Source organism: Xiphias gladius, chromosome 6 (genome assembly GCF_016859285.1).
Source record: "Xiphias gladius isolate SHS-SW01 ecotype Sanya breed wild chromosome 6, ASM1685928v1, whole genome shotgun sequence".
NCBI lineage: Eukaryota > Metazoa > Chordata > Actinopteri > Istiophoriformes > Xiphiidae > Xiphias > Xiphias gladius.
In genome coordinates this window covers 18,130,260-18,149,528 of record NC_053405.1, presented here as the reverse complement: position 1 = coordinate 18,149,528, position 19,269 = coordinate 18,130,260, and the positions used below count along the sequence as shown (strand labels likewise).

The window sequence follows — 19,269 nt, the reverse complement described above, 5'->3', positions numbered from 1 at the left end:
CTCCCTCCCCCTCCGCCTTGCCTCTCTCTTTCTCTTTCTCACACACACACACACACACGCACAAACACACACACACACACACACACACACGCACACACACATACATATACCCTCACACAAACACACACCCATCTATATTTTCCAACTCCACCTCTGGCAGGTTGTGATTTCCACTGTCAGAAATTGCTTTTTCAATATCTCTCTCTCTAATTATGTGCCCGGCTAAAGGGGTCGTGCCACCAGAATACCAATTTTTCCATCATTTTTCCCGTCTCCACAATAATTCTCCTTTTCCAGGTAACAACAATACGCATATTCAATGTATAGCCATGCGAGTGCCGCAGCATTATGACTGTTGTATTCCTACAGGGTTCTGATGATGGGCTCTGATTTAGATCTATTTGGTATTTTCATATTTGGTCAGGTCCCCGTGGTCATGATTAAATTTTGACATCTAGGAATTGAAAGGGGGATGCAGATGCGAGAGCAAAGTCTATTTATTTCCCCATCGACAAGGACAAAATGGGGGAAATGTGAGATTTTTGAATGCAGTGACGTTTTGTGGGGAGAAAAAGGAAAACCACCGAATCTTGATACAGCAACCGCACAGCTCCTCGCACTCTCAATCACTCCCCGTAGCCAGGAAAGGGTTAACCTCACCGAGCGGTTGTGGCCCGCTTGATTGACGCGCAGAGCCCTGTGCTACCTACGCCCTCCAATCAGCGACCGGTCAGCACAGCCCACGTGGGTCTTCTCAACGCTCATTGGATTATTTTACCAGTGTTTACTGTGCTGAGGCCGAGCCCCACGTGGAGATTTCATTCAATCACCGAACAATCCCTCTGAACGTCTCCTTTCCAAAGAAACATTTTGCCACTTTTTTTTTTCTTTTTTCTGAGATTAAAATTTCCTAATTGTGTGGATAGATTTTTTTTTTTTTTTTTTTAACGTAGATTACATGGCAATATGCGGACGAACCTGATTACAGTGCAACACTAACAACAGAAGAAACCCAGTTTCTTTGCAAATATCGTCAGGCTACTCGAAGACCAGCATTGTGTAAATGCTCGGCGTTCCGATTTGCCCAGTATTTATAACTTAGGTGGGGTAAAATCAGTGGTTTTTTTTTCCTTAAAAGGGACGTTTTCAAACCAGCAGAAGCTTATTCATTTTGATAAAACAATTAGTGTGCGGGGTGCGGTGTGGGGGGGGGGGGCAAGTTAACCGTCTTTAGGTCTCCCCCACTCCTTAAAGAAAGCTACTCATATGTTATGTCCCATTGAGGATCAGACAAGGGGGGAGTGAGAGAAGTGAGGGACTGGGAGTGTTGTGTGAAAAGAGTGCAGGCCAACGAGCGAGACAAAAGAGGCTGCGGCTGCATTGAATGTGCTGGTGGTGTGTCCGTCTCCGAAGCCACAAGCAAACCACATTTTCCCCCCCTCTGGCCTTTACGCTACAGACGGCGAAATCACGTCGGAGAGGGAAAACCTTTTCGATATTGCATTCGCTGGGAGCGCGAAGTTGAGGACTTAGAAGGAAAGCTGCCCTGGACCGGGTGTTTCTCCTCTCCCCTCCCGTCCTTACTACACGTCGAGTGCGGTGCGGTGTGGGGTTGGAGATATAACCCAGAACAAAGGAGTCTTGGAGCAAGGAATGAGCAAGCCGAGACTAGCTTTGCCATTGCCTCTGAAACCGGGCCAAATGCCTCTCTGAGACCAACAATTGTACATTGGCTGCTCGTATTTCTCGACGAAGCTTTCCGCCCCGAAAGGGAGAAAGAAGAAGGACAAAAAAACGCACACGGAGACGCGCAAGTCGGCGGCTACAATGTTTCCTCAAAACCGACCACCGGTAAGTAGGCTACGATACTATGTAACAGTCTACACACATTTAACCAGGTTATTGTCTCCTAACCCGAACCGCCGTTAAATATAACATGTCTGTAATAAACGCCAGGTTGTTTTTAAACCCTATCGAGCCTCTTTAAAACAAAAGTGCAAGCCGAAAATGTTTGTCATTCTCACAATGTATTTCCGGGGACTCCTTTGCAGGGAAAATGTGATACTCTATTGGCTGTTAAATGCATCACCATATCTTATTTTTCTTTATATTAACGCCAGGTGTAATGTGTGCCTCATGAGGGTCAGGTAGATTGTTGTCAGTAGGGGTTTAGTGGGGCAAAGCCCCCCCCCCCCTCCCCAAACAACATTCAACTTTGCTGAGTGTCTTTGTGTGTGAGTCTCATGCCCTTGGTGGCCACCACCATCAGGTTAGAAACATGGAGTCTCCTTCTGTCTCCATACTATTGTGGAATTGCCCCAGATGATGATGGTGTGTGTGTGTGTGTGTGTGTGTGTGTGTGTGTGTGTGTGTGTGTGTTTGTTTGTCCCTTCCTCACGGGCTGTGAGGAGGGCAAGTGAATAAGCTTGGCTTACTGACACCATCACTCAACGGTCTGCCCTTCTCAAGTGCCACTCATTGTTTTCAAAAAAATCAGCTTTTGCTTTCTATTTCTTTTCAAGCATATCAAGGGGGATTCATGCCCCAGATTTAAGGATTTGACAGATTGAAAACTAGGAGGTGGTCCTTTTCAATAAACTAACCTCTATTGCTACGAGTCCTATAAAAGGCCTATTAATGTGGCTGTAAAAATGAAAAAGAAAGTGGCACGCTGTCTGTGTTTTGAGATACATCTCTGCGAGGTTAGGAGCAATATTCATCCTGCATGGCTTTAATTTGTTTTAGTCGAGTTAGGTGGAGAGCTTTTGAGCCGACTGAAATACATAAACACTGGTCCTCCAGCTGTGTGAAGTATCAATTAAGACCTGCTCATTTGCCTAACCCTCATCTACATCCCTCAGCCATGCCACTGTGCACCCCACCCCTGACAGTGTTTTGACATTCATGTCCCGTGCATCGAAACCAGATTAAGCACACTGTGCTGTGAAGAATAACTTCATGTGAATGTGTGTGCATTACACTTTACTTAATTCTTCTCACAAATCCATTCAGACTCGAAAGGACACATTGTTTTAATGTTTGAAGCGTTTGTTTGCATAATGCTTCAATTCCCCTACCATTATGCATTCTAACTTCTATTTTAGCATGTGCTTCCTTTGAGTGATAAGGAGATCTTGTGAGTTTCCGCTACCTAAACATACAGCACATACAAAAACATCACACACAAACCAGCAGCTGTGTATGTTATATAGCTGACTGCAGGAAGGCAGGGCAGGAGGCACACTGTGGGTCTGTGGTTTGCACTGTAAACCCAATCCCTCTCATCCAGCCTATCCTCGCTGTGTTCCTGTGAGAGCTCCAAACCACATCTTAATGTATGGGCAGGCGTCCCAGGGTGAGAGGAGCAGACTGCGGCGGGTCTGGGTGTGATGTTTAGGCCAGCAGACCTGCTTCATTTCAACTCTCTGTACATCTCAACGGTACCATGTGAGGCACCCCTCCTCTGAACGTCTACGGCCATCGGTAGCTGTTGTTTGCACCTCGGAGTGAAGGGACTCTCAAACCAGCAAACTGTTTAATCTCTGAAATGCTAGGCTGGCAGTAACCTGTCATCACTGGGCACTGGTTTGATGGGAAGGATGTGACCCACAATTGGATGTGATCCATCTCACATTTAGGTGTATTTTCAGATCCTGGACGAGAGACTTTGTGTTTGGTATCTGCAAGTAATTCAACCTGCATGTTTATAGCTTCTTAAAACAGATCTTCTTTTGCTTGATTCCTCATGTAAAGTACCTGCCTCAAATATTTTTCTGGGCCAACCTTTATAGAATGCACACAGATTCATATTGCATATGTTCTCTGGTGTAGAAATCTACTACGTGTTTGGTATGTACTGACTAAGTACAGTACATACCTAAGCTGAACTTCTCTTCATCAAAGGCTAATAGTCTAATTATGTGCATGGAAGCAATGGTGCTGTGGTGTCCAAACTACGTAAACATGACACACACAATTTTCTGGAAAATGCTTGAGGTCCTTGTATGTACCTGGATGATTTGGGGTTTTGGCCTCATGCCAGGCTGTAGAAGATAATAGAAATATCATTAATTGGTCTTAGAAACCTCTCAGAGGTCATCATAAGATTGGTAATAATGTCTGGGGAAATTCTTATTCATCCAGGTCATTGTATTCTCTAAGTGCTGTGCTTCGCAAAGCACTTAGAGATTGGTAAAAAAAAATTCCAACAACCCTTTACCAACCATTTTCTTCTCAATGAAGCCCTGGATTGGGGGAGGGGGTTGTTGAGAGGCTGTTACTGGGGGTGATCAGTTAGGCCATGTTCAGACAGACACTCTGTGTGGAAAAAATGCAGCCCTTCCCATTCATTTGAATGGGGGGCGCATTAAAGGGGGATTGTCCAAAATGATGCAGCATCGTGCGGCAAAAAATGAATAATAAGTTGAATCTGGTTCAACTTATTCTGTAAAAGACTCACCAGAACATGAAACAACACACCCCCACCGACCCAGCCCCTAGCGTTGTTTTAATACTGGGCAAATGTATGTGTGAATTAAGCCTTAGGCCACGTTCACTTAGAAAAAAGCCCTGCTTTGAACAGCACAAGGGGCTGCATTTGTGAGGGCTGTTGTTTCATATACTGGTGACAATGAAATGTGACCTAGGAAGTCCAGTTGGAGGAACGTGGATGTCACTTTGAAGCAAAAGTTGAAGCAGATGAATTTTTTTTTTTTTTTTGCCGCAGACATCATCATTTTGGATGACCCCATCCCCTTGATGGCCCCCACTACATCAGCGCAATTTCCCCATTCAAATGAATGGCTGCTTTTTTTTTTTTTTTTTTTTTTTCTTCTTCAAGCAGTATGAATGTCAATGTGAACGCTGTCCCATTCTGCATTTCTTTCAGTGTTCTCCATACTCGTCCTCTTCATGCCATCAGTGGGTTAAAATGGCTATTTAGAAATGCTGCTCTTATTTGTAAATTAGCATTGATAACCACAACAACTAACCAAGGTTTTGCCCAGTGTTCATATCTGTTACGATAACGTCCATTCTTAACATTCATTAGACTTTTCAGAGCTACTTCCTGGTTCAACTTGGTTGAAATATTGCAGTTACTATATGCAAACACAGTTTCTGAATGCTGTAGACTATTTATACCATACAGTTTGTATGTGTTCACCTTCATTTTCACAGTCAAATAATTTTGGGTTTGATGACAATGTTATAATCGTTTTGTGTTTGACTGTTGGTGTTGCTCTTGAAAAGCTCATTGTGACTAGCACTGTCCCCGTGGACTTAAAAAAACTGTACAAACTGAAGCAAATCCAAAGTTAAATTATTTTCAATGTATATTAACTGAAGTTAGTCAAATAAGTAATCCAGAACCAAACCTGGCATCAATGCCAGATTACAGATCAAATATTTATTATCTAACAAATAGTAATAGTATGTTTGCTGTCATGGTGCCATAGTACATGCTTCTAACTGACATTCAAGTACAAGCAGTCCTTGGTGACCTTAAATCACGGATAGTAGACCTGGTTGTGCTGTCACTGTACTCATCATTGAAGTGCCACAACAATAGCCATTAACCAACACTAAACACTAAGCATATGCAGGCCAGTTGACCCTGCAATTTACGCCACTTCTGCCAAGTGGCATTGCAAGGTTTTTGTTTGCGCGAAACCTGAAGAAAAGAGGGCTCCACGAAACATAGCCTGGATCACAGGCCATTCAGATGCCTCAGATTGCATGAGAATCTCATGAAGTATTTTTGAAAAATTAGTTTACTCTCAGTCCTTCTTTAACCATGGATAGTTTTTGAAAAGATCCTTTTTTGGGGGGGTCAGAAATCTTAATGTAAAGATACACTTCTTTATTTGGGAATAGTGCCCAAATGTTAACAATGAGGTGGTAGGACTTCTGGGGATTTGGGGGCCATATAACAAAGAACAGAGAAGTGTAACTCATTATGCAAGGGAGGCCAAAAATGTGTTTTCAACTTGATACTTAAGTGTGGCCATGCCCTAAATCTTCATCTTCGTCAAGGAGGTGGTCTTTCTAAATGAAAATCTAGTCAGTGAAACATAAATAAGGGCAGGTAGGAGAGACACAGACTGTTGTGGGGAGATATATTTTTGAACGAGTGACTGAGATGAGGCCTTCTCCTCTTCATCCTCAGAGCTAGCATAAAGCAAGCCTCCACTTCCTGAGACCTAGCATGCTCTTAGCTCTTTATCACCACTGTTGTCCGGTGGCAAGAGTGTAGCTATTGATCAGGAGCTTGCCTGCTACGCTCAGCCTGTGATTAGATGGGGAGAGAGAGAGAGAGAGAGAGAGAGAAAAAAGAAAAGAGAGGGGAAAATGAAGAAAAAGAGGCTGAAGGGATCTCGGGTTTACACAAGCTGTTGTGGAGGTATGTCTCGGTGGAAGGAACAAACAAGCTGAGGGGGTTACCTAATAAAAGGCACCTCCAGCAATTAAGCCAGCTGACAGGCAAACTGTGGATCTTTGCTAATGTGGGCTGACAGCAGGGAAATTTGAATAAGGGGGGCTTGCAGGAGGAAGGAGACAGGAATGGGGGGGTGGCACTAATGAAACAGGTGCTTGGCAGCCCCTCCCCTCTAAGTGCAGGAATAATTGAGAGATTACGAGCACGTTTCTCCAGCGCAGAGCCAGGCAGATAGCTACTTGATGTAAAATGAGGGGGGGGCTGTGTCTTTCCTTCCTCACCACAAGATGCTTTAACAGTGCAAATCATTGCTGAATGTTGACAGACGTGTTTGAATAATTTGGTATAAGGTGCTTTAACTTCAAACACTTTTGAGAAAGGACTGTGTATTGACACATTTCATGACCCTCAGAGGTGGGGAGGTGTGTTTTAGGCGTGTGTGGGTGGATACATAGAGATACACACATTCAGAAATGTTACTCTGGGTTAGACCTACTGTCACAGCGTCATTGGTAGTAGTCATGTGAGAGACGGAGAGAGAGAGGGAGCTTGGTGGGTGTTTACTCTGAGGATCGACTCTGTGGGTAAGCAGTGTAATTAGTGGCCTGACTAATGGGCCGAGCTATATGATGGAGGCAGCAGCAAAGCATCCTCCCAGCTGAAGGAGACACACAGGGAGATCGAGCTCCGATTAGACAAATAAAACTTATCTAAACATTTGGTTTGGTTTGGTGCTCATTGGTCAGTCGGTCTGCCACTTTGATCCAGACTGAAATATCTCAACAACTACTGGGCAAATTTAGATGAAATTTTTTGACATTCTTGGTGCCCAGAAGATTAATCCCGTGACTTCGGTGATCCCCTGATATTTCCTGTAGCGCTGCTACATTTGTGGTTTTGAGCAAAATGACTTGACAACTTTGGATGGATTGCCATAAGATTTTTTGCAGACATTCATGTTCCCAACAGGTTGAATTTAAATCATTTTTGGGATCCCATGGCTTTTTATCTAGCGCCGTCAAAATTTTAAATGGGAAATGCATGGTAACAGTCTAAAAATATTACCTGCTAAACATTAGCCTGTTAGCATTGTCATGTCAGTCTCACAGAGCCACTAGCATGGCTTTAGATGCTTAGTCTTGTTTCTGGGGGAACAGGCAAGATTTTATGTTGAGTTTTAATTTGTTTTGGTGCCAGTGCATTTTTGGTATAAACTAGATTCTCTGGCCAGAGCTTGGCACAATCCTTGTTCGGGATTTGTGATGGGGAACACAGGATGGCAGAAAAGAAACAAGAATGTGGCAGCCACTCATTGCAAAGCAGTGGTAGCTTTGTGAATAAAAGAACTTGGAAAAATACTGTTTTCTTTGACGCTATATGCAGTGTAGCAGTGGACTTTTCAGTGGTGAAAATTGCAAGAGAAAGGGAGGAGAATGTGAGAGGTCATCCAGGAGAAATCTGTTCCTCCCCTGATCCCATGCAGCTTTAGGAAGAAGACACAGGAGTGTTATTTCAAGTGAATGGAATATTCCTATGGTCACACAACCACTTCATAACAGCGATGGCCCCATATCGGTTCCATTAGTAAACTATGTATCACTGTTGGTCAGTGTGGGCTGTGACGATTGAGACACATCTTGCAGATTCACGTTGTTATTGACGTCGGAGCGATGTCACGTGTGAATACAATAAAGTGCATGTGTGCTTGTAAATACTTGTGGAAAACTGCATTGTGCACACATCCACTTAGTGTTGATAGAGGGCATGTGTGGGCGTGTAGTCTTATTTGTGTGTGAGTGTCTGTGTGGGTGGGTGGGTGTGTGAGCGGTTGGGTGGTCCAGGTATTACTCTTGTTGTGGGGGCCTAAATCTGTTTACACAGTCACATTATGGGGACAAAAATCAAGTCCCCATAAAGTAAATCATTAAATTTTAAGGTGAAGACTTCTTTTAAGGTTAGGGTAAGGGTCAGGGTTATGCAAGTAGTGGTTATGGTTGGGGTTAGAGTAAGTCTTAAGGAAATTGAAGTAAATCGATGTAATGAACTCTGAAGCTATGGAGACACAACTGTGTGCGCGTGTGCGCACGTGTTTGTTTTTTACAGTGGGGGGGGGGTTGGAGCAAGGAAGTGAGGTCATAGTGGTCTGTTGCATGCGGTGTAATTAGAGGTAACTCAAATGAAAACAGGAATGTTTAATGGTCCCTCCATGTCAGAATTTAATTTGTGCACACAGACTATTTTTTCATGTGCATACAAATGTTTCTACATTTGTATATGTCTTTGCATTCATGGGTTTGGTTGCATGTGACCTTGGATATAATGTGTGTACAGAACATATAACCTGAACTGTTATGTTGCAGTGCTGTGGTTGGTGTTCAGCTGCCTCTCAACAGTTAGCATGTTAATAAGTGCCTTACTGGATTGTTTCCACTATTCTGTCCCACTGAAGGGATGTGGGGTTAGATTTAAATAATTTCTATCCCCATAGATGACTCATTCACACACTCTCTCCCTCATCCCCTCATCATCAGGTCCTCATTTAATCATTGCAGTTGACTTGGGCCTTAAGAGAGAGATTAGTGTGATTGTGTGTTCGTGCCTATACATCTGATGCGACAGGGTCATATCTGGGGTGTCTGTATTGAGCTTGTGCAATAGGTGGCATTAAAGCCCCAACGTTAGCCTGTAGTTTTGTCAGCTGGCTTTCTGTAACAGAGCAGATTACAGCGGCGCTGGTAACAACATGGTGCTGCTCGGGGCCTGTAAACACCTCCCCTCCACTTTATCTAAACAGTTGAGTAATCAGATGATCTCTAATCATATCTGAGAAAAGCTTACCTTATTCATGCTGGCCCACATCATGCAATCCTTTCTCAGTATTACGGAACCTGACTTTACTATTGTAAGAGCCACAAAAAGATCTAGCCTGTAATTGTGTAACGGTGATTTTCAGTCTATGTAAGCTTTGTTCAAGGGCAGACGGCATGTCTCTTGTTTGCTTTCGACCCAGAACACTGCCAAGAGGGAGGGAATAACTGAGCGTGGGATTATCAGGTGAGGCTCCCAGTTTAGACCCATTCCCATAGGTCACCAGGTCAGCTCGATGACCTGACCTGTCACGTTAAAGCCCGCTCAGCTGTTTGCCAGATCAGGAGTTGGAACAGACTAATAGCAGTGTTTCATGGGAGATGTAAGGAGTTTAAAAAATAGGTTATGTATGCTGGAGATAGGATCTATGCCTTGCCTGTGTTTCAAGGCAGCATCTGTCACATGCGTCCAGTCTAGTCTGGTGTGAATCATCATAACAGCAATCCTAACCACCAGACTGGATTTGTGCGTAAAGTCCTGAGTGGCTGAGACAGTGGTTTCTTCCACCAAAAAAAAAAAAATTCTCTTTTTTTTTTTTGTAAACGTTAGAAAATAGACCAGCTCACTCTAGAATCATCCAATTCTGTGGAAAGGCTCTGCCTAGTCTCTCACCTGTCCTCTGGAGACATGGCTATGTGAAAAAAGAAAATCCCTGAAAAACGTTAAAAAGGAATGGAAGGAAAAGGAGTGATTAAAAAGGAGGGAGAAGAAGGATAGTCCTCTTTCTTTTTCCTTCCATCCTCCTATAAAATGGCCTTGGTGCTCTTTTTCCCCCCTGTGAAGAGTAATTGCTCGTGTGTGTATGTGTGTGTATGTGTGTGTGTGTTTAATCAGGGGTTTTTGTGTGAGGAAAGGGGAGTGTGTATGTGTGAGCAAGGCTGACAAAATGTGTATGTGTATTTTTGTGAGTGTGTGTGTGTGTGTGTGTGTGTAATAGTGGGTTTGTGTCTGCAAAGAAAAAGGGTGTGTGTGTGTGTGTGTGTGTGTGTGTGGCTCTGTGCTCTAGGAGGGGGATCTGGCCGACAGATTGAGAGCAGCTTGTTAGAAAGAGGAACAATGAGGCCACAGCCCCTCTCCTGTCTTCTTTTTTCTCTCCCGTTCTTTCTTTATTCTCCTTTTCCTTTCCCATGTTCCCTTTCTCTCTTTCCCTCTCTCTTCTTTTATTTTCCATCTTTTATCAAAGCAAATTCTCAGTCTCCTCCTTCTTTTTATGTATATTTCTGACTTTCATACTTGCCAGTCTCACCCATCTTATCTATCCATTTTTACTTTCTTTCCATCCTATCTTTTTTCCTTCCACCTCTCCTCTCTGTTAAACTCTTCTGTCTCTCTTCACACCATCTTTTCCTGCTCTTTCCTCAGTATTTGCTTTCTTCTGTTCTGATAATGTTTCACCTGCTGAAACGCCTTCCCCACTTTCTTTCTGTCTGCCATGATATATCTATGTTAGTTATCTGTCTACACATGGACATACATTTATCCTTAAACATACATATGTGGAATGTAGGTACTGGCACGCTCTGCTCTTGTCATCAACGTCTTTCAAACAGTCCCCCTGGCATTCTTTTTGGCACTGGAGTTGAGTGATGATGTGATTAAGTTGTTAATTAAACATCATTAATGTGTGACAAACATTGTTGATGTGTAGGACATCGAGAAGAGAGATGTGTGTTGTTGTTGTTGTTGTTGTTGTTGTATTTTTTAAAAAACAAATCAATCCATTCATTTCTACCCACATGGTCATACCTACTGTCACTTAACTCAGATTGTAGACTGTTTTTGTTTAGCTGGAAAAGTGGGCAGTTTTTGGGATTCTTGTGGGACATTTGTCTGTGTTGTCCTGCCCAACATGGCATGACTACACCAAACCTCATAAGTGGAAGTGAGTCAGGACGACTTTATAGGCTGTGTAGTCATTTTTTTTCTCTGCATCCCCTTTGGCATTGACTCCTTATGTGTAATTACTTGCTCAACATAAAATCAGTCTTATACATAGGGTTTTCAAAAGTTTGAACAAGGTAGCCTTAAAGCTGATAGAGCTCCACTGACTTGACATTATTGCATTTAAATGTGTTGCCCAATGCATTTAGAGCTACCCAGACTCTTTGTATAGAAGCTCTGTGGAAGCTCGAATGGGAAATTATTACAAGGTGCATACGATGGAATGGAAAGGATAAGCAAAGGGAAAAGTCCCAGGACTAGGAAGGAAATGGATGCAATACTTTAAATAGGAACTTACAAAAATGGGCAGAAAACTTTGCACCCGTTTCACCTTCGATTCTGGTTAGTCTTGGTTTTTCATAACATACAAAAAAGGTTCTGTTTGGCAAATGCTCCAATGAACATACCTGCATACAGGAATGTCTAAGACAAATGCTAGCAAAGCTACATGCCTCCCAGTTAAGGAGGCACATAAAAGAAAAATGAGTTGCCCTGTTCCACCACCCTCCTAGCTAAAAATATTGCTGCAGGGCAAACTCAGAAAGTTCTCAGCACTGGTTGGCAAGTTCATTGGGAAATCTGTTGGAGTTTTGAGCTGCTGGATTCTAACAGTGTCTGCTCCACATAAAACTCTCTAACACATTTTTAGAAAATGTTTTAGTAAATGTTACAAATCTGTAAAAATTCAACTTGATCTATAATGTTATAAAAAGGCAGCAGAAATTCAATAACTTTATAGGCTTTTTCTTAGAATTCTTGTTTATGAAATGTTAAGAAATACCCTCATCTAACTGAGGGTTTTATCAGATGCTTGTTTTAGTCAAATACAGTGTTTTATGAAATTACAGTATCTTGTAAAATTCTCATCAAGCAACCCTTCTTGGCATCAAATCTAAATATGTCCAGCCACAATAAAATTCTCCCTCTTTCTTTATCTTCTATCACAGGCTGAAAAAAGAGCAAAACATTTTTTGAATTAATGATAAGACTGGCTTGTCTAACACAGCCATATTAAAACTAGTCATTGCTTTCCTGCAAGGAAAATTACGGTATATTACGATCTCTCAGCCTCGCTGTCATACTTGACCATCGAGAAGCTTGTGAACCGGCTGTCCCAGGCCCCGTCAGCTTCTGCTCTCTGTTATTTTGACAGAGAGCCAAACAGACAGACAGACGGACAGCCCCCACCACCCTCCTAGTCCAGCTCTCAGCCCCCTTTTGTCTGCCTGTCCTGCAGCATTACCAATGTGGTTGTAGTCTCCTAATTGCTCTGGACCCTGCAGAGAAGGGAGAGCACCGGGGTTGGCAGGGGTCTTCAGCCATGATGGGGTCCTTTTTCTCCACTTTTTTTCCCTCCAACTGCTCTATTTCTTTTTTTTTTTTTTTTTTTAATTTCTTTCTTCTACTCAGACTTGAAATTAAACAAAGTGTGCTCATTTGGCTAAGAAGCTCTTGTTACTCTCCGCCCTGCCATCCAAGTTGGTGACCCATTCACATCTGGCTCTACTGGTGATGACAGTGTCTCTATAATAGACAGCCCCTCACAATAGGTACACAAATGCATGCTGGCATGCATGTACAGATATGGTGGTCATGTAGATCTTTGCCTCCCATGGTTGTTTTGTAATGTAAATTCAGGTCCTTATTTTGAAGCAATTGCTTGAGTGAAGCTTTTCTTTTACCATATTAAATTAGTCATGTTGCACAGAAGATTATTCAGCTGTTGGCCCTAGGTTATTGTCACAATTTTGAAACCAGATGTAAAGAATTATTGTTTTTGACAGCTATCCTGTACATGTAAATTTTCAAATCTTTTCCTAGTCAAATCCCTAAGATGACTATCTCTTCTTTTCCCAGGCACCTCTGCAGCCACCCCCTGGGTCCTCAGCTTCAGTGGTGGCAGCCGCCGCCGCAGCGGCGGCAGCGGCATCAGGGGCGCCCCAGTCACTGAAACTAACATACCCAGAAACGTTGGACCGCATTAAGGAGGAGTTTCAATTTCTCCAGACCCAGTACCACAGGTGGGTGTATGGAGGTTTTTCATTCATGCTATAGAGTTACCCATGGGAATGTGCACTTGCATGTATTTGATTTATCGCTGCTGTGTGATGCCAGATGAGTTTGCCTTGCGTTGATGCAAAAGTTGAGCCAGGTTCAACTTTTTTTTTTTTTTGGCTGGACGATACATTGTTTTTCTTGTCAGCTCTTGCTCACTTGTCTTACATGTGTACATGCACACATATACACACTTGATCTCTGACTGAGATATTGCAAAGCTATGTGGTGTTTTGACTAACTTTCTTGGCAAAGTTTTCCTGGACCACTACAGGTTGAGTATATATTTGTGCTGTTTTTTCCCATACTTCTTTCCTAAAGTATGAATACATTACCTCATGTATATAATAAGTATGCAGGCTACCCTTTTTGCACGACTGTATAGTGTGCTTGATGTGCAGGAATGTGCCCAGAATGCCTTTCTGAATGTGGGATTTGGGCTGGCTATGCAGTCCCAGCCCTCTCTCACTCTCCCCTCTGTCTCTCCCTCTCTCCCCTCTCTGTTATCTTGGCACACCTTCACAGAGTCCCCACCCCCTCACTCTTCTGTCATCCTGCTTTGATTGAGCTGGACAGAATATCCCCTCCCTCCCACTTCAAACTTCTTTTGTATGCCCCCCTCTCCCTGTCCAAAAGCCCCTCTAAACCCTTTGGCCACCGCTTCCCTGTACACACAAATGCCAGGGTGTGTGTGTGTGTGTGTGTGTGTGTGGGTGTGTGTGTGTGTCCTTATCTTTCTGTCCATTCACCTCGCCACCAGCTCAAAACACATAAAAAACCCAAAGACAAGGATGGTTGCATCCACATATACAGGTACTTTTGTGACTGAAAAATAGGACCTTAAATTTGTATAAAGATATATTAGCAGATATACCTCAATAATGATAAGTGCAACAACAGTAATCCTGTATGATTAGAGTATGACCAGTTAAAGATACTGGGCTGTTGGCTGTTTGGTTGGTCTAACCTCTGGTTGTTTCAGCCACAACAGTTTGACTAAAACAGTCTGAGGAAGACAATTTGTGGTCCAAACATTGTCATGTCCTTAGAATATAAGATGAACTTGGAAAGATATAGCATTGTGTGGGTATTTTATTAATCTTTTTTGCATATTATTTTTACCTTGAACCAACAATAAATGTATGGATGTGCTAGTGTCTTCTGATGCGATTACTATTGTGCAGTCCTACCACATGAACCACAGATCAGGTCCCATGCACCCACACTTTACCAGCACAACACTGGAAGCTGTGATACAGGCCACCTTTTTGCCTTGACAGCTTTTGATGTTAGTTCATCTGGATGTACATTGAATTTTGACTCAATGTGGGACAGAGTCTAAAAAAGTTGAGTGAGTCAGCAAAGATTATCACCCTGTAACACAAAAAAAAAAAAAAAAAATTGCATTGTCCCTGCGAACCAAACTTTTGAGCAGGACTGACCCAGACAAATGAAAGCATTCAGTGAACATGAGCCACCCCTGGATCATATGGTTTAGACAGCGTGATCAGTTCATCTGGCAGCAGTTCAGCGTTACGCCTCGTGTTACAAAACACCTGGAGCATCACCCTCTTGCCAAGGCACTGGTACTGAGAGCTAGGGAACAGGATAAACAATAAATGAATGATGGGATTAACAACACGATTGGGAGCAAGAGTGAGCTTGTGATTCCATCTGCATTTTCCAGTTTTTATACCAAATTGCACTGTTTGAGCAGGTCTGGTTCAGGTTTCCAGGAAAGATTGTTGAACCTTCCTACAGGATTCTCCAACAGTCCACAGGCTGTTATGAGCACAAAAACAAAGCAAAACGCTGCGTATGACTACAACTGAAAACTAACTTCACAACCATAAAAATAGCAAATCTTACTGGAACAGATTGTGTTATAGGATATCTTTCCATACATCTGTCAGAGGTATGTTTAATCTGGCAGGTGAGCACCTGTTAATTGGAATGACTGTTTTGGCTCACTGATAATTGACATACAAAAGGCAGTAAACTTGAGGTGCTTCTCACGCTTTGTTTTGGAGACACAGCAACAACAATACTGCTGCCTTTTGATTTTGAACGAACTCCCGTTGAGCGTCTACCGTCGAAAATTGTGCACTGATGTAGCACTGGATGATAATTGAATATCATAAGAGACTTTTAGTGGTACTACAGACTTTTACAGTCCAAGTTTATAATTCAAGTCAAATGAATCATATTTCACCCAAAATCAAAAATTTGCCCAAGAAAGCAAGATCAAATTTAAAAACAGAAAAAATTATTATATTTGCTATTTAAATTTTGTTTTACATCTGTCAAGAATTTTACTTATGTGAAGCAAAACAGTAGATCATATTTACTTGCATCACACATCAATTTTACTATGCGACTTTGTAGTTTCCATACGGGTTATAATGTTCATTTTTTTGTTGAAACAGTTGGAGGTGTTGAGTAAACTTTTTGGAGGCTGCATTCAACTAGGGAACACTAAATATTATCTAAAATGGCAACTGTGGGTTTACAATATGCCAATATTAGACAAATTCTCTTAATATTTCCCAGTGCCATACTGATATGATTTTAAATGTATTTTGAATGGTTGCCATAATGTTTAATTACAAAATGCAATTGAAATAGCAGAATCTTTTTTTTTTTTTTTTTAATTACTTCACCTTAGCTTTAACTGTAGGTTTCTTGTCTTTGTCTATGTCAGTCACCATGGAGCCCAGTCACACATGTCACTTCTCTTGAGACATATGCTACTTTCAGCTCATAAAACAACCATTATGTAGTAAAAACAGGAGTTATCCTTTAACATCGCAAGCAGCACAATAAAAGCACTTGTCTCTTTCCATAAGTGTAACTCTGAGAAGCTATTAGATGCCAGTTTTCATGCCAAATGTAACCCTAACAAAAGTCTGCTTGGCAGCAGTTTCGGACAGGACCAGACAGATAGCGGTCATAAGGATTAGCAGTGGCCTTGTTTAGTCCAACAGCAGAAAGGGCGGGCCACAGATCCACATCTGATTGCAGGCTACACCTTCATTTAATCAGTCCCACTTGTTACGGTATTCACCCTGCAGGGAAAACGTGACCTGATCTCCCACAGAGACAGACACAAACACACTGACCCATTCAGACAGACTCGCAATCTGATGCATGTCGTTAACACACACTTGCACACGTGTACGGGCCCCCCCCAATTATCTTCACACACAAATAGATGTTGTCTAGAAATAGCAGGGTTTAGTTGTGTATTTTGGCTGCAGAGAAGGTGGCTGTAGAGATAGATGTAGGATTAGATGGCAGGAAAGAGACGGAGGGAAGGGATTAGCGCTGATGAGCTGCAACTGTGTGTGTGCGTGTGTCTGAGCAGGAGGATGGATGGATGGATGGGTGGGTGGCAGGGTGCGTTTCTAAATTTTTGTGTCGCTTGTGTTTGGTGGTGTGTTTGTGGTTGGTATGAATGGATGAGAAAGATTACTGTGGAAGCTAAAGAAAGGGAGGGGTTAATTAATTAAAGGGTCATTGGTGGGTCAGTGGCCCTGATTTCTGTGTGTGTGTGTGTGTGTGTGTGTGTGTGTGTGTGTGTTAACTATCTAAACAGGCTGTAATCAGCAGACTGAGGGGAGACGGGAGGAGCTGCTGACACAGAGCTCTCATTACTGTAATTCCCTTTCTCTACACACGTGCACACACAGACACACACACACACAGGCGTATATCAATCATAATTCCAGCATGTCTGCATTTGCCAGAAACGGTGTGTGTGTGTGTGTGTGTGTGTGTGTGTGTGTGTGTGTGTGTGTGTGTGTGTGTGGTCTGTAGAGAGAGATGGGCTCTCCACTCACCATTAACCTGCTGTCACTCATCACTTAAGAGTCCTTAAACTTCTCTCTGCCCAAATACTACATAGCAGTATTAACGACTGACACACACCCTGGATGAGTGCGCCAACTTTAAAATATTTGGCTGAAAGAAGCAGAAAGCGAGAGACTGGTCATGCTGATCAGATTTACCTCTCGTACAAATCGCAGGTTGAACTGGTGTTTGATAGCTTATATAAAACTGTAGTCTCAGGTTAATTTCTGGTCATCATCGTTCACAGTAGTTATATATCGTTCATTTATACAATGTTATCTCAGCACTCACAATTGTCCATCTTTTCGTCATCTTTTGTTTACTTTTATACAAGTTTTTAGCTCACTGCCTCTCCTGCACAAGCTTTTGTTTACTTTAAATTCATACATATCTGTAAAATTGTTTGTATAGACACTATATCTTTGTATGCATATCATTTTTTTAAAATAATAATTGCATTTTTTTAATGTGTAAATAAATAAATACATAACGTATTGCTGAAATAATTAAAGTAGTTAATCGATTAGTCATTTGACAGAAAATTATTAGTAGTAGGTAATGGTGATTCATGAGTAAAAAGTGCCAAACACTGGCTGGTTCCAGCTTTCTCAAATGTGAATATTTTCAGATTATCATACCCTTCAGTGATAGCGAGCTAAATATCTTTGGATTTGGGGCTCTACATTGAACAAACAAGACAAAAGAAGATGTCATCTTAGACTCTGGGAATTTGTGAGGAGCATTTTCCACTGATGTATCATGTTTTATGGACCAAACGATTAATCAGTTAACCGAGAATATGATCAGATGATTAGTCAATAATGAAAGTAATCATTAGTTTAGACCTAATTCTATAGATCTCTACACATCAGTGTTAAACCATTAAATTGCACAAAACTCTGTAAGCACCAAATAAAGTTGTATTTCTGTTCTCTGCATGCTCACACAGAGTTTTCCTTTTGCTCTTTTTAGACAAGTCACTAAATGAGTTAACTGTTTATAACATCAACAATATTAAAATAAGTTTCCATTTCGAATTGAAAACCCAGTTTATCAAAACTGAGTATTGTCTTAACTGCACTCAGAAAAGGAATTTGTGAAACTGAGTCAAATTACACTGACATGTTAATTTTCACCACCTCCTGTGTTGGTCTGAATTGAACGTATTTTTACAGCACATGCAACCAGATACGCTGTGTGTATACAGATATAATGGGATAAAATAGTCAGGAATCATCCGTGTTTATCCCCTGTGCCTGTCTGTTGCACAGCAAATGATGAAATTATATTTGCTTTAGGGAGGGCTGAGGGTTTGTGGTTTGTTTATAGTTACGTGTGCGTTTTATTTGTGGGTTGTTTTGTGTGACACCTCTCCATCTTCTGATTGTGTGTGCGCTTGTGTGTTTGTGTCAACATTTATGAAAGAGCAGCCCTACAGTGAGTCTGGCAGCAGAGAAAGGTACGGCTGGCCTGCTATTGTGTGACAAGATCCCTGCTTTGTTTTGTGTGTGTGTGTGTGTAGGTGTGTGTTTGGTCTTGCACACGCCCTTGAGAGATGATGAAAGAGTACAAAGGCGAGTTGGGTGGGTCCATGCTCGCTGTGTGTGTGTGTGTGTGTGTGTGTGTGTGTGTGTGTGTGTGTGAGAGATGGGGGGGGGGGGACTGGAAGAGAAACTGGAGGTTTTTCCACTGGAGCAGAGAGGAAAGGTTGATCAATAGTTAATGAGATGTAAAGTGAACAGTCACATACCTGGGGCTGGGGGGCTAAACGGTCCTGACACCGTAAAGGCACAACACTGGTGCAGTCACTGCACGGCTCCTATTGGTGTGTGTGTGTGTGTGTGTGTGTGTGTGTGTGTGTGTGTGTTCTTTACTGGCTGGTAGGTCTGTATTTGTGTAGCACTTGTGTCAGTAATGATGCCTGCTTGCCAAGACAACGATGGCTTCCAAGGTTTTAACTGACAATGAAACCATCTGATATTGTAGCTGCATTTGAGAATCAATAATGATCAAGACGTTTTGTGCTCTGTGATATGGCTGGAAATGTTATCAAGATAAAAAATGTCCACATCCTCTGATAATGATGATTATCAGAATGTACATTAAAAAAAATTGTTTAA

At 42.1% G+C, this 19,269-nt stretch overlaps 1 protein-coding gene across 4 annotated transcripts in view; it reads left to right on the top strand.

Moving 5' to 3' along the window:
* The first annotated feature begins 837 nt into the window (after positions 1–837).
* Positions 838–19,269, top strand: part of tle2a (TLE family member 2, transcriptional corepressor a) — a 44,196-nt gene continuing 25,764 nt past the window's right edge. For 3 of the 4 annotated variants that reach the window (XM_040128331.1, XM_040128330.1, XM_040128329.1), the window contains exons 1-2: positions 838–1,851; positions 13,103–13,266. In XM_040128331.1, coding sequence (XP_039984265.1) covers positions 1,828–1,851; positions 13,103–13,266 — 188 coding nt within the window. In that variant the 5' untranslated portion in view covers positions 838–1,827. The remainder of the gene's footprint in view (positions 1,852–13,102; positions 13,267–19,269) is intronic. The other variant, XM_040128327.1, reaches the window with a different exon arrangement.